Source organism: Sander lucioperca, chromosome 21 (genome assembly GCF_008315115.2).
Source record: "Sander lucioperca isolate FBNREF2018 chromosome 21, SLUC_FBN_1.2, whole genome shotgun sequence".
NCBI classification, from domain to species: Eukaryota; Metazoa; Chordata; class Actinopteri; order Perciformes; family Percidae; genus Sander; species Sander lucioperca.
In genome coordinates this window covers 3,666,580-3,681,540 of record NC_050193.1, presented here as the reverse complement: position 1 = coordinate 3,681,540, position 14,961 = coordinate 3,666,580, and the positions used below count along the sequence as shown (strand labels likewise).

Here is a 14,961-nt window from a genome sequence, read left to right as displayed (position 1 = left end):
ACCTTAAAATCTTCTGAGACACATAGGACTTGAACACTCAACCTTTGGTCTTCCAATCATTCTCTTATCCATCTAAGCTATCTGATCTGACGAAAAATGTTTAGTTTTTGACATATTCGTCTCTTTCACTCAATGTATAGTACCTCAAAACTTACAGAGACATGTAGGATTTGAACATTCAACCTTCTGTCTACCATTCATTCTCTTTTCCCTCTAAGCTACCTGACTTATGATAGAGGCTTTATTTTTCATTATCTTTCTTGGTAATAATATTTATGTTTTCGTCATTTGGCTCTTTCACTTAGTATGTCAGACCTTAAAACTTACTAAGACACTAAGAAGGACTTGAACATTCAACCTTTAGTTTTCTAGCCATTGTCTTATCCCTCTAGACTACCCAATCTAGCATAAAGGTGTAGTTTCTGACATAGTTGTCTCTTTCACTCAGTGCATAGGACCTCAACACTTTGAGAGACATATAGGAGTTGAACACTCAAGCTTCTGTCTACCAATCATTCCTGCTAAGCTACCTGACTTATCACAAAAGCCATATTTTTGGCATATTTGTCTCTTTCACAAAGTCATAGTATAGTATGTCAAAAAAAGTGATACAAAAGTCATACTAGTATAGCATGTCGAAAAAATTTAATAAAAAGTCATATTATAGTATGTCGAAATAAAATGATAAAAAAAGTCATAGTATAGTATGTCGAAAAGTCATATTATAGTATTTCGAAAAAAAGTGATAAAAAGTGATAGCATTGTATGTCGAAAAAGTGATAAAAAGTCATAGTATAGTATGTCAAAAAAAGTCATAGTATAGTATGTCGAAAGAAATCATGGTATAGTATGTTGAAAAAAGTGATAAAAAATTAATAGTATATAATGTTGAAAAAAGTGATAAAAAAAGTCAAAGATGTCGAAAAAAGTGATAAAAAAGTCATAGTATAGTATGTCAAAAAAGTCATAGTATAGTATGTCAAAAAAAGTGATACAAAAGTCATACTAGTATAGCATGTCGAAAAAATTTAATAAAAAGTCATATTATAGTATGTCGAAATAAAGTGATAAAAAAAGTCATTTTATAGTATTTTGAAAAAAAGTGATAAAAAGTGATAGCATAGTATTTTGAAAAAAGTCATAGTATAGTATGTCGAAAGAAATCATGGTATAGTATGTTGAAAAAAGTGATAAAAAGTCATAGTATAGTATGTCGAAAAAAGTGATAAAAAAGTGATAGTATAGTATGTCGAAAATAGTGCTAAAAAAGTCATAGTATTGCATGTCTAAAAAAATGAAGTCTTCATTCCTGTAATGTAAATCTTGAAAGTAATTAAACCATACAGATTTTGCAAAACTTTGAGAGACATATAGGATTTGAACACTCAAACTTCTTTCTACCAATCATTCTCTTTTCCTGCTAAGCTACCTGACTTATCACAAAAGCCATATTTTTGGCATATTTGTCTCTTTCACAAAGTCATTGTATAGTATGTCAAAAAAGTGATAAAAAAGTCATAGCATAATATGTCGAAAGAAGTGATATAAAAAGTCATAGTATAGTATGTCGAAAAAAGTTATAGTAAGTGATAGTATAGTATGTCGAAAAAAGTGATAAAAAAGTGATAGTATAGTATGTCAAAAATAGTGATAAAAAGTCATAGTCATTATCTTTCTTGGTAATAATATTTATGTTTTCGTCATTTGGCTCTTTCACTTAGTATGTCAGACCTTGAAACTTTGAGAGACATATAGGATTTGAACATTCAAGCTTCTGTCTACCAATCATTCCTGCTAAGCTACCTGACTTATCACAAAAGCCATATTTTTGGCATATTTGTCTCTTTCACAAAGTCATAGTATAGTATGTCAAAAAAGTGATAAAAAAGTCATAGCATAGTATGTCGAAAGAAGTGATAAAAAAAGTCATTTTATAGTATTTTGAAAAAAAGTGATAAAAAGTGATAGCATAGTATTTTGAAAAAAGTCATAGTATAGTATGTCGAAAAAAGTTCTTCATTCAAATTCTTCATTCCTTCATAAAAAGTAATAGTATAGTATGTCGAAAAAAGTGATATTATAGTGTGTCGAAAAAAGTTATTAAAAAGTCATAGTTTAGTATGTCGAAAAAGTCATAGCATAGTATGTCGGAGAAAGTGACAAAAAGTCATAATATAGTATGTCGAAAAAAGTGATAAAAAACTCATAGCATAATATGTCAAAAGAAGTGATATAAAAAGTCATAGTATAGTATGTCGAAAAAAGTTATAGCAAGTGATAGTATAGTATGTCGAAAATAGTGATAAAAAAGTCATATTATAGTATGTCGAAAAAAGTGATACAAAATTCATAGTATAGTATGTTGAAAAAGTCATAGTATATAGTATGTCGAAAAAAGTACTAAAAAGTAATAGTTTAGTATGTCAAAAAAGTCATAGCATAGTATGTCGGAAAAAGTGACAAAAAGTCATAGTATAGTATGTCGAAAAAAGTAATAAAAAAGTCATAGTATTGCATGTCTAAAAAAATTAGTTCTTCATCCCTGTAATGTACATCTTGAAAGAAATTGCACCCTAGAGGTTTTGAACTCTTAAGGCTCTGTCTTCCAGTCATTCACTTATCACCCTAAGCTATCTTTGATGGTGAACATACTTATGTTTTCGTTGTTTGGCTCTTTCAATTAGTATGTCGGACTTTAAAATTTACTGAGACATGTAGGACTCAAGCATTCAACCTTTGGTTTTCCAGTCATCATCTTAACCCTCTAAACTACCTGATCTGACAGAATGCTGTAATTTCTGACATATTCGTCTCTTTCACTCAGTGTATAGGACCTCAAAACTTTGAGAGATATATAGGATTTGAACACTCTACCTTCTGTCTACCAATCATTCTCCTTTCCGGCTAAGCTACCTGATTTATCACAAAAATCATATTTTTGGCATATTTGTCTCTTTCACAAAGTATACTGGACCTCAAAACTTCCTCAAACATAAAATTCAAACACTCATCCTTCTGTCTTCCAAGCATTCTCTTATCACTCTAAGATATCTGACCTAACAAACAAGTTTATGATTTTGGCATATTTGTCTCTTTCACTTAGTATATTTGACCCTTAAAACTTCATCCTCAAACGTGTAAGATTCGAAGACTCAACCTTTTGTCGCCCAACCATTACTTTATCAAGCTAGGCTACGTGACCTGACACAAAGCTCATGTTTTCGTAAAAAAGTCATAGTATGATAAAAAATAAAAATGATTAAAAGGTCATAGTATAGTATGTCGGAAAAAGTGATCAAAAAGTCATAATATAGTATGTCGAAAATTGTCATAGTATAGTATGACAAAAAAAGGAATAAAAAAGTCATAGTAAAGTATCTCTAAAAAAGTCATAGTATAGTATGACAAAAAGAGTCATAGTATAGCATGTCATAAAAAGCCATAGTATAGTGTCTTAAAAAATGTCATAAAAAAGTTATAGTATCGGATGCCATAATAAATGTCATAAAAAAAGTCATAGTATAGTATGTCATAATAAATTTCATAAAATCTCATAGTATAGTATATCATAAAAAGTCATAGTATAGTATGTCATAATAAATTTCATAAAATCTCATAGTATATCATAAAAAAGTCATAGTATGCCATAAAAAATAATATAGTATGTCATAAAAAAGTCATAGTATAGTATGCTATAAAAATGTCATAAAGAAGTCATAGTATAGTACAGTATGTCATAGAAAGTCATGGTGCTTGCTTTTGTTGTAAAGCTCTTTGAGGTAAGAGTCCACGTCCATTTAGCATCTTGTCATTGACAGCAGGTCTAATGAGTGGTGGAGCGGACACAACTATCGATATGCAAACAGATGTTTAAGGACATTTCTACACCCATAGCAGCTAGTGCATCTGCGCCAAGCTCCACAATGACTGAGATATAAAACAGAACCACATGACCCCTTCACAGTCATTTTAACTGTATGATTTTCATAAAGGTACACAATGCAACACACAAAAGTTTCATAAAAAACTAATAATTGGTTAATAACACCATCCATCCATCCATCCATCTTCGTCCGCTTATCCGGTCTCGGGTCGCGGGGGTAGCAGCTCCAGCAGGGGACCCCAAACTTCCCTTTCCCGAGCCACATTAACCAGCTCCGACTGGGGGATCCCAAGGCGTTCCCAGGCCAGGTTGGAGATATAATCCCTCCACCTAGTCCTGGGTCTTCCCCGAGGCCTCCTCCCAGCTGGACGTGCCTGGAACACCTCCCTAGGGAGGCGCCCAGGGGGCATCCTTGCCAGATGCCCGAACCACCTCAACTGGCTCCTTTCGACGCAAAGGAGCAGCGGCTCTACTCCGAGCTCCTCACGGATGACTGAGCTTCTCACCCTATCTCTAAGGGAGACACCAGCCACCCTCCTGAGGAAACCCATTTCGGCCGCTTGTACCCTGGATCTCGTTCTTTCGGTCATGACCCAACCTTCATGACCATAGGTGAGGGTAGGAACGAAAACTGACCGGTAGATCGAGAGCTTTGCCTTCTGGCTCAGCTCTCTTTTCGTTACAACGGTGTGATAAATTGAATGTAATACCGCACCCGCTGCGCCGATTCTCCGACCAATCTCCCGCTCCCATTGTTCCCTCACTCGCGAACAAGACTCCAAGGTACTTGAACTCCTTCACTTGGGGTAAGGACTCATTCCCTACCTGGAGAAGGCACTCCATCGGTTTCCTGCTGAGAACCATGGCCTCCGATTTAGAGGTGCTGATCCTCATCCCAGCCGCTTCACACTCGGCTGCGAACCGATCCAGTGAGTGCTGAAGGTCACAGGCCGATGATGCCATCAGGACCACATCATCTGCAAAAAGCAGCGATGAGATCCCCAGCCCACCGAACTGCAACCCCTCTCCACCCCGACTACGCCTCGATATCCTGTCCATAAATACTACAAACAGGATTGGTGACAAAGTGCAGCCCTGGTGGAGGCCAACTCTCACCTGAAACGAGTCCGACTTACTGCCGAGAACCCGGACACAGCTCTCGCTTTGGTTGTACAGAGATTGGATTGCCCTGAGAAGGGACCCCCTCACCCCATACTCCCGCAGCACCTCCCACAGTATCTCCCGGGGGACCCGGTCATAGGCCTTCTCCAGATCCACAAAGCACATATAGACCGGTTGGGCATACTCCCAGGCTCCCTCCAGGATCCTTGCGAGAGTAAAGATCTGGTCCGTTGTTCCACGACCAGGACGGAATCCGCATTGTTCCTCTTCAACCTGAGGTTCGACTATCGACCGAACCCTCCTTTCCAGCACCTTGGAGAAGACTTTAACAGGGAGGCTGAGAAGTGTGATACCCCTATAATTGGCACACACCCTCTGGTCCCCCTTTTTGAAAAGGGGAACCACCACCCCAGTCTGCCACTCCTTAGGCACCGTCCCAGACTTCCACGCAATGTTGTGGAAGTCTGTGTTAATAACACAAAAGTACTAAAATATTAGAGATGTCCTTTGTCATTTGTGGACAATGTGCCATTTACAGTCAGTCATGCATTGTTTTGTCTTCTTTTGTCTAAACTCATTACCTCATTATATGTTCCAACTATAAAATGTGGTACCATCTGTTTCTGAATGTCATGTTTTATTACAAATGGTTTAATGAATAAAATGTTGATGAAATATGTAGGCCACTGAATTAAAGTCTACCAAACTAATTCACATATACATGTCTGTACACAAACAGTATTTAAGAAATAAAGTAGGTGTCTTAATTTTACTATAAAACAGTTTATTTTTTACGTTCCACAACACTCTTTTGTGATACATTTTCTCTATAATAGATAATATAATAAAGAATAATATTGTAAAAACTAGCCACTCCCAATTATACTGTACAACCAGTGGTTTTTCATCAATTTTATGAGGCACTGCATTGACTACTAGTTTTATAAAGTAATATTCTGAAGGTAGGGCCCAGCCCAAATAGTTTCTTAGGTAGTTCAATGTAAATATTTTCAACAGAACACAATTTCACTAGAGGCCATTTTTCTTCCTTTCACATTTTCAAACACGTTTCCTCAGCACATTTTTTAACAGAATCTAGCAAAGTGAACTGTCTGACTAACTTAAATAAAGGCTCAACAATGTTTCAATCTCTGAAACATTAGTTGCACGACAATTGCTAAGATGGCGGTATGACCTCAGCCACTGCATGCCTGTACTGTACAAGTCCTCTTTATAGCTCATCTCGTTTCACTTGTTCAGACTCATCCACCTTGAGTTTCAGTTCATATTCAACAATCTTCCCATCTTCATTGCGGTCCTGGTTATTAAACATGTCCTTAATGATGCTGTCGGCATCAAACCCTGGCAGAAGACGACCTTTGCCCTCCTTAACTTGGAGCATGATGAAGGCTGAAAACTGGAGAAAGCGTTGCGATGTTAAAAGCATGTTTATACCCAGGCTGTTTAGATAAGATTTAGCAGGGAGAACTATTTAGTTGTCTGCTTACCTCCTCTAGAGGTACTTCTTTGTCACCATTGAGATCCATAGCAGGAAACAGGGGATCAGGGCCATCTCCCAGCCACACAAACATGTAGCCTTCAGGCACACCCTTCTGCAGCTCCACTAACTCCAGCTCAAAGAAGAGCACTGCACTCCTGGGAACTCCTCCAGCTGGAGACCCCAAAACAGAGAAGAGAAAACATAATTTGGGGTAAAAAGAAAGTGTGTTCAGAATGCAATCTGAGCAGTTCCTATGACTGACCTCCATTTTCACCATGTCCCCAGTGTGGTGGAACGACCACCTCCCTCCTCTCGCCCACACACATGCCACTCAAACCTTTCTCCAAACCCAGGATCACCTTATTCGCTCCAAGAGTCGTGATGGAAGGTGACTCGTAGTGGTCCCTGGAAATGGACACATAAACTGTTACCACTCTTAACAATGGGGATTTTTAAAATGCTCACTAAAACATTTCCATATATCAAAACCTTGAGCCAAGCAGACATATGTGCTGTTGTCAGGGATACATAAAATGGTATGATATCTGAAGTTCTAGGCCCACTGCAATCTGTCAGACAAGGAGCCAGCAATGGTTACATGCATAAACCAGGAGGAGGAGGATGCAGTGTAGCAGAGGGCGCTCACGAGGAGTACAGCAGGGTGCCGTCCATCATGGAGCAGTTATAACGATACTGAATCAAATCGTCAGCTTCACTGGTCACTTTGCAATCCTCAGGCTTGTAGGTAGATTTTATGTCGACTGGGTCTTCGGGGTTGTGGAAATCAATGACGTGAATGTTAAAGACCAGCACAGCAGAGCTAGGAATGAGGTCTCCTACAGTGTGAGAAAAAATAAACAGGGCAGTGTTACAAACATAAACAAGACTAAGAAGATGTTGGTCCATTCCAAGTGTCTTTTGAATCCTCCCAATTCATGTGTCAAACTCACCAACTCCTTCTTGGCCATACGCCATGTGAGGAGGGATGGTAATCTTTCTCTTCTCTCCTATGCACAGCCCATGCAGGGCTTTGTCCATCCCTTGGATCACATATCCCTTGCCGATGTAAGTGTTATAGGTGCTGTTTCGCTTGTAGCTGTCAAGGGAAGCGTTAAAGGGATAGTCAGGATTTTTTGAAGTGGGGTTGTATGAGGTACTTATCCATAGTCAGTGTATGTCTATTGTACATGGCAGCCAAAGGACCCGCAGTTTACAGAAGCAGGCAGGAGTACCGACATGGAAGCTAAGCAATGTATTGCTGTGGACAGGGGCAGCAGCTAAATGTATTTTAGCCACCTATCAATATCAGTTTAAGTGTATGCTATATTTAGAATATTTTCACGGCTTTACCTTGTTGACAGACAGCCCTTTCCGATGGGGAACTGAAGCCATTATCTATGCTATCTTCAAACCCACCCGACTCTTTTGACAAAACAATAATTTTTACCACACAGAACACGGGAGATGTCGGTCTACTCCTGCCTCGATCAGCTAGTTTGTTTGTGTTAGTGTGTGTGACTTTGGTTAATCCGAACTAACCCTTTAAAATACCAATTTTTGTCAAAGGAGTATGGTGGCTTTGAAGAGAGCATAGATGTATACAACGGCTTCCGTTACCTGTCCGAAAGGGCTGTCTGAAGACAAGGTAAAGTGGTGAAAATAAGCTAAGTATATCGTACACTTAAACTGAAATGGATACATTTAGCTGCTGCCCCCGTACACAGCAGTACATTGCTTATTGCTTAGCTTCCGTGCCAGTACTTCTGTCTGCTTCTCCAAACTTGGGGCGTGCCGACCGCCATCTACTGTAGGTAATACACTGACTATTCAATTCAATTCAATTTTATTTATAGTATCAAATCATAACAAGAGTTATCTCAAGACACTTTACAGATAGAGTAGGTCTAGACCACACTCTATAACATACAAGGACCCAACAATTCTAGTAAATCCCCCAAGAGCAAGCATTTAGTGTGACCAGTGTTGGGCAAGTTACTTTTAAAAAGTAATTAGTTACAGTTACTAGTTACTTCTTCCAAAAAGTAACTAAATTAGTTATTCAGTTACAAATTATGAAAGTAACTAGTTACTATAGAAAGTAACTATTGCCTTACTTTCAAGTACATTTTTAAATGCTCCGATGTGACCCCACCTCCACCCCTCTTTAATGGAACTTAAAATACATGTGCATCTTCAATTATTTATGATAAATCTGAATATTATAATGAAATGGACACTTAATACAATACATTATTAACAGAAACAATGTACACAAATCTAAACTATTTTAATGTTGCTGTGGGACAAAGTGAGACTAACCTCCAATCAAATGCCATGTACTGTATGTAGATATTATGTTTATATAGTGGATCAATACAAATAACACAACACCTCAACCACAACTGGACAAAATTAAATTATGCTTGTTAAGCACTATACCAAAAATAAATAAATATATACACTCTTTGTAGTGCAAATAACGTAAGTGGCCTGATGTTTATACTTGTGCGCTGGTGTGTGCGTCGAGCCGGCATGTGTGTGTGTGTGTGTGTGTGTGGGGAGTAGGTGATAGAGCGAGGGAGAAGTGAGAGAGTGACGGCGATTAGCTTTCGAGTGAGTAGCGACTCTAGAGTCATATAGTAAAAGAAACAAAGTGTCTCCCCTGTGTTTTCTGACCACGGTGGAAAATCTGTAGCAGGGAAAGTTAACCCTCTCCTTGATTTCATAACGCCATACCTGTCTCTCTCTCGTTGACTGACTCGATTGTGTTGTTCTTGTGTGTCCGACTATGCGTGTTTTCGAACACCCGCCCAACTCTACCTCTGATTGGCTTACATTGACATTTTACTCAACCTCAGCCAATCGTCAGCATGTATGCGCTTGTGTCGTGTACTGCCCACTAACCAAGGAAGAACAGTAAAACAAAGTATTTGCCTCTTGGGTCAGAGATCTAGTTGGTCTGATGAAAAAAACAGCTTCAAATATAGTAACGCGCCGCATTTTTTGGCAGTAACGGTAACGGTGTTATTAAGATGGGAAGAGTAATCAATTAGATTACTCGTTACTGAAAAAAAGTAACGCCGTTAGTGACGCTGTTATTCCCATCACTGAGTGTGACAGTGGCGAGGAAAAACTCCCTTTTAGGAAGAAACCTCGGACAGACCCAGGCTTGGTAGGCGGTGTCTGACGGTTGGGGGTGTGATGAATAGCGGCAATAACGGTCACAATAAGATAATGGAACAGTGACTAGAAATAGTAGTTGTAGTAGTTCATGGCATAGCAGGGCACTGCAGGGCATTACAGGACGTAGCAGGGCACAGCAGAGCATAGCAGGACGTAGCAGGACGTAGAAGGACTATAATAAGTACATAATACAACCCTACTTAAAAAAAATCCTAACTATCCCTTTAAACTCAGGTCATTTTGCTTTACATTTTATTGCTTTCTAAGAATGGAGAAAGCTCAGGTTTACCTCGAGTCAAAGGCTGTGCCGTCCTGGAAGGTACCGTTGTAGTGGTAACGGATGTAATCTCCAGTCACCGTCCTGCGGCTGCAGCCTTCAGGTACCTCCTTCACCTCCACAATTAGGTCATCCTTAGGGTTGAACACATCAACCAGCAGCACCTGGAACACCAGCGTAGCCTGAGGAGGGACCTGAGTTCCTGTTAGGAAAAAAAGTAAGACATGCAGTGTGTCTATATCTCACAGTTTCAGGTCCATACCAGTCACATATACTTTACCTTAATGTGGACCATTTCTAAAAGCATACTTTTACTCTTGAGATTAGTTTCCTTCCTTCCAGACAGACCTTTTTTTGTTCATATTAGTGTGGTATGGAACTTTCCCCCTTGCAGTAACTTGCAGAGAGTCGTGTATGACATTAGCAATCCTTTTTTGCGTTACTTTTATGTACATTATTATTGCATAATAGTGCAGTAAGCATGGACATGAAAAATAAGCGCACCGAAACAAAAATCAAACATGAATACTGTCAGATATGTCAGAGTTTCACACATATACCCAAACACAACTACAGAGAAGCATTTTCAAAATAGTCTTTGCTGTCAAATGTGGTACCATGCAACAATAATGTAACTTGACAATAAAAACAGATGAGACAACTTGCTCACTGTAATAGATGATGTTTGTCAAACCATAATAAAATTAACAGAAACCAATGGTTGCTTTTAGGGCATTTTCACACCTTTAAGTCCGAACCAAAGTGCATGTTTTTGTTACATTGTATACATTTGATCCAGTTAGTTAAGATTTCACATTGCAATAATGCCACCGCACTAAAGACTACTTCCCGTTGTCATCACCTACGTGGGCTGCGTCTCCCTATACTTGACATTGATTTGTTTGTAGACGGGCTTCCCCGTCCTCTCGTATCCTTTCTCTAGTGTCAGAGTTTTTTCCGACTGACTCCTGCATTCCCCATGCTACCGCGGCTCATTTGTTTTGTTGCGTTGTTGAGAATCAAGACACGCAAACTTTACTTTGGTCTTGAGGAGCTGCAGTATTTATTCAGAGATAAACTGAAACTGACATTACCACTTATAGTAACAACTTTAATGCTAATGCTCCGATCGCTGACACCTGTCTACTCGGAGTGCATCCGCTGTCACTCTCGTGTTGTGGTCAACCACACACTCGCTGCGTGCACGCTAAGCACTGAGCTACTCCTTAAAAGAGCTTCTCCGTTCTTATAATACGACGATAGCCTGCCAGAAACTTTTTTGCATTTGGTCTGAAAGTCTGAACAATCCAAAAATAGCTTTCACACTTGAAACAAACTGGACCATGGTTTAGTTTGATCCGGACCGAGATCACCTCTTTTCGTCCGACTAAATTTCGGCTGTTTGGTCAGGGGGAGGTTTCACACCTGCAATTTTGGTTCGGACCAAACTGAAAAGTCCAAAAATTCGGACCAAACGAGGTCGTTGTGAAAGGGCCCTTAGTGTACTTTGGATAATGATCAGCAGTAATGGAAAGCATATGTGATTTCTAGTAATTCTGACACTGAACAGGTCAAATCCAAGTCTGTCAAAGTCTACGGAAACAGAATGAATATAAAAACTGTAATAATTGTAGGTCAGAAAGTTTGAAATGTAAACTATGTGAAATTATTATATACAAGCCACAGTCATCTTGAACATTAATAGTTTGTACCTTGGCCAGTCTCTCCATATGCCAGGAAGGGTGGGACAATGATGATCCTTCTCTCCCCGACACACATGCCCAAAAGACCCTCTTCCATGCCTTTGATGAGGTCGCCCTGTCCCAAGTAGGTGTCATAGGTTGAATCTTCGAGTGACTAAATAAAAGACAAAGTTTTTGAGAATCACAGAAATAGATTAGACATACCTTAATGTTAAACCTAACGTCACCTGGAGCCGAAAGCTGCACCAGACAGCAGGGTGCCGTTATAGTGGTAACGGACGAAATCCGATGCCACAGTGGTGCGGTTGCAGCTTGCAGGTTTGCTGAGTGTGCGGATCTGGACCGTGTCCTGGGTGTTCCATATGTCCAGCAGGAGAACATCATACACTAACACAGCGTCAGGAGGAATCACACCACCTGTCGGACAAACAGCACAGATTGGCATAAACTAGAACAGATAATGTACCCAACAAAGTGCTGTTACTCATGTTTATCGGCACCTGTTCCGATGCTTCCATAGGCCAGGTGTGGGGGGATTTTGATCCTCCTGCGTTCATTGACACACATGCTCAGAAGACCGCGGTCCATCCCTGTGATGAGTCTGCCCAAGCCGACCTGGCTGATGAAGGCTTTGCCTCGGTCATGACTGCGTAGACAACAAAAGGGAGAGCTGGTGAGAGTGTATAATCAATGGAATCCACCAAAGTAGGTAGAAGTGTCAAAACAGTAGACTGTGGTGAAAAATGGAATCTAGAAGCTCATGTCATGGTCGTTAAAATGTTATGGTGCTTAAAGTCTGCATCCAATGTTCCATCCACATCACCAGTATTATTCAAAAGGTCATTATGTCCCTCTCGGCTTCATTATGATCAGCCATGTGTTTTAATATTTCATTTTGAATTCTAGGAGGTTATTTGACGAATGGCAACAAAATATCCACCACCTTAAAAACCATAAAAGAACACATTTTATCTACCTAAATTAAATGTTGTATAGTAATCACTGTTAAATATAACGTATAAATATATAATGTATTGTCATAGAAACATTGAGGTGATACTAATTAATTTGAAATGGGGAATGACACGTATTGTTAGCTCAGCTGCAGTTAATTGTCTGTGAATCCATCAGGAAAATGGTTGATTGCTGTACTTTCTATGCTTATTGTAGTGTGATACTTAATAACGTTACTGAGACATTCTCAAAGCACGTTGACCATTTTACAACTTAACTTAACTTAAGTTAAATATTAACGTTACATGCAGACAGACACATAGACTAGTTTAAGCTGTAAATGAACGCATTCTTGATTAATTGTCATTACATTGTGTATTTCGCTGTAACCTCACCTGGAGTCAAACTTTTTCCCGTCTGCAGAGAAGTACCGTTAAAATGATAACGGATAAAATCTTCTGTTTGCACTTCTCGAGGACAAATTTTCGGTATATCGTATCGATCGATAACTACATCCTCTAACGGCCCCGGATTGCAATTCACAGTAACTAAAGTTACATGAAGGCAAAATAAAACCGTTAATGTCATCAGATCCATTTGGAGAGTTGTAACAATAGAGAGAGACCGTCTACCAGTGGGGGGATGAGGTTGAAGAAGTGGAGAGAAGTAAGTAGCCCACCGAATGAAGTCTGGGACAGTGGAGCTGTGTCAAGACCGCTGGATGAGATAGACTCTTCCGGTTACGATTACAAATCATGTCTTCTCACGTAACAGAATATGACGAAACTGACTATTACAATGTTTATAAATACGTTTAAATAACACATAAACAAACAAACACATACATTCATATAACGTATACACTTTATAGGTGACGCAAATGGTGGGGCGATATAGTACTTTGGACTGATGCAAAACCGAATGTACACAATTTTGCACAATACTGAGAAAAGAAAACTTCATTTTAAGGGGGTTAAGTTGCATATGTGATTGTTGGAAGTGGAAAAGATGAGACGATTCGATTGAAAATTTAGTCTAAGAGGTCTAAACAAGTGCATCACTATTTTCTGCTTAACTTTTTTCGATCTTACAATGGCCGCAGTTGATCCATTTATTAGGAGTGTGGTGCAGCATATGCTTTTGAAATAGAATACAACCTATCAGACAAATTGTAATGCATGACCAACAGTCTCCAGATATCCTGCCTAATAGGCCTACAGTATTAAGTGACTCTGATATGGGTTATCTGACCCCGAGGTAAAAAACTCCACATCGTCTTCACCATAAACAATCAGCAGTTTCAGCTCGAGAAAAGTCACCATAATGTACAAGCTGACATTACTCAATAGAATAGAAAAACAAGCATGTACTTTATGCATATTCAACATAATATATCTCTTTTAAGTAAAAAGAAAATATACATTTACTTAGTGCTTTTATACTGGATGGGAATCGACTAAACTTCCGGCCTTATTCTGTCTCTCTCTGTCCTCGCTTAACGCATCTCTTGGGTCTCACTCCAGAGAGCAGCAGAGGAGTGGCTGGGCCCCGCCCACCCACTTTTAAATGGATTCTGCAACGTGTAATGCCTGGCCCAGAGGCCTGGCCCCATGAATTCACTACGTATGAGATGAGCCGAAAATTATAATGTGCCTTCCCATAATATGAATATTCTTTCTCGTCACAGTAACGCATGGCAAGCATTACTACTGCTGTGTTTTTTACACATAATTACTTTTCGGCACATCGGTCTGCCTCATAAAAAAGTATCTGGGTCCTAATAACCATCCTACTCAGATATATACAAAATATGTCTAGCCTTCTAACGTATTCATGTGAGATTTGCAGACTCAAGGTTATATTGCTGAGGTATAAGTGATAGCTCACCCACCCGCTGTCTCAGCGTTGTCAGTTTGCTCGAATGTAGTAACCAGTTGAAAAATCGTATCTCTTCAGACACTATATTCAGTCTTTTATGAATATATCTTCCTCTAGAGTTAACAGCAGAGGCAAAAGTATTTAAAAACTAAATCAGATCCCTGTTAATAGTTTAAATTTTGGTTTCATGGGACTCGGTGTATGACCCTGGAATACACTGAGAAAAGCTGGACCGCTTTTCTGAGGTCCAAACTCAGACTGTGAGGTCTGTGTCAAGTAAGCCATAATTATCACCTTTATACCGGAAGTACGGACACCTTTCTTCAGGTAATTGTCAAGATTGCATTATCAGTCCTAGAGCTGCAGATACCATTTACTTGTTGATTAATCTCTTATATTTTTCATCTATATTTTTGATAGTAGTATTATAATATAAAAATGCTCAATTGCCAGCGCCGAT

General features: G+C 39.1%; 1 protein-coding gene across 1 annotated transcript; it reads right to left on the bottom strand.

The window, feature by feature from the left end:
- Positions 1 to 5,932: 5,932 nt before the first annotated feature.
- Positions 5,933 to 13,323, bottom strand: LOC118494170 (peptidyl-prolyl cis-trans isomerase FKBP10-like). The gene is given in 12 exon segments (XM_035997039.1): positions 5,933 to 6,422; positions 6,514 to 6,677; positions 6,769 to 6,911; positions 7,153 to 7,342; positions 7,457 to 7,602; positions 9,979 to 10,168; positions 11,679 to 11,813; positions 11,816 to 11,823; positions 11,897 to 12,086; positions 12,170 to 12,315; positions 13,019 to 13,052; positions 13,055 to 13,323. Coding segments are annotated over 12 exon segments (1,698 nt in total). The 5' UTR covers positions 13,221 to 13,323; the 3' UTR covers positions 5,933 to 6,236.
- Between the last annotated feature and the right edge of the window lie 1,638 nt (positions 13,324 to 14,961).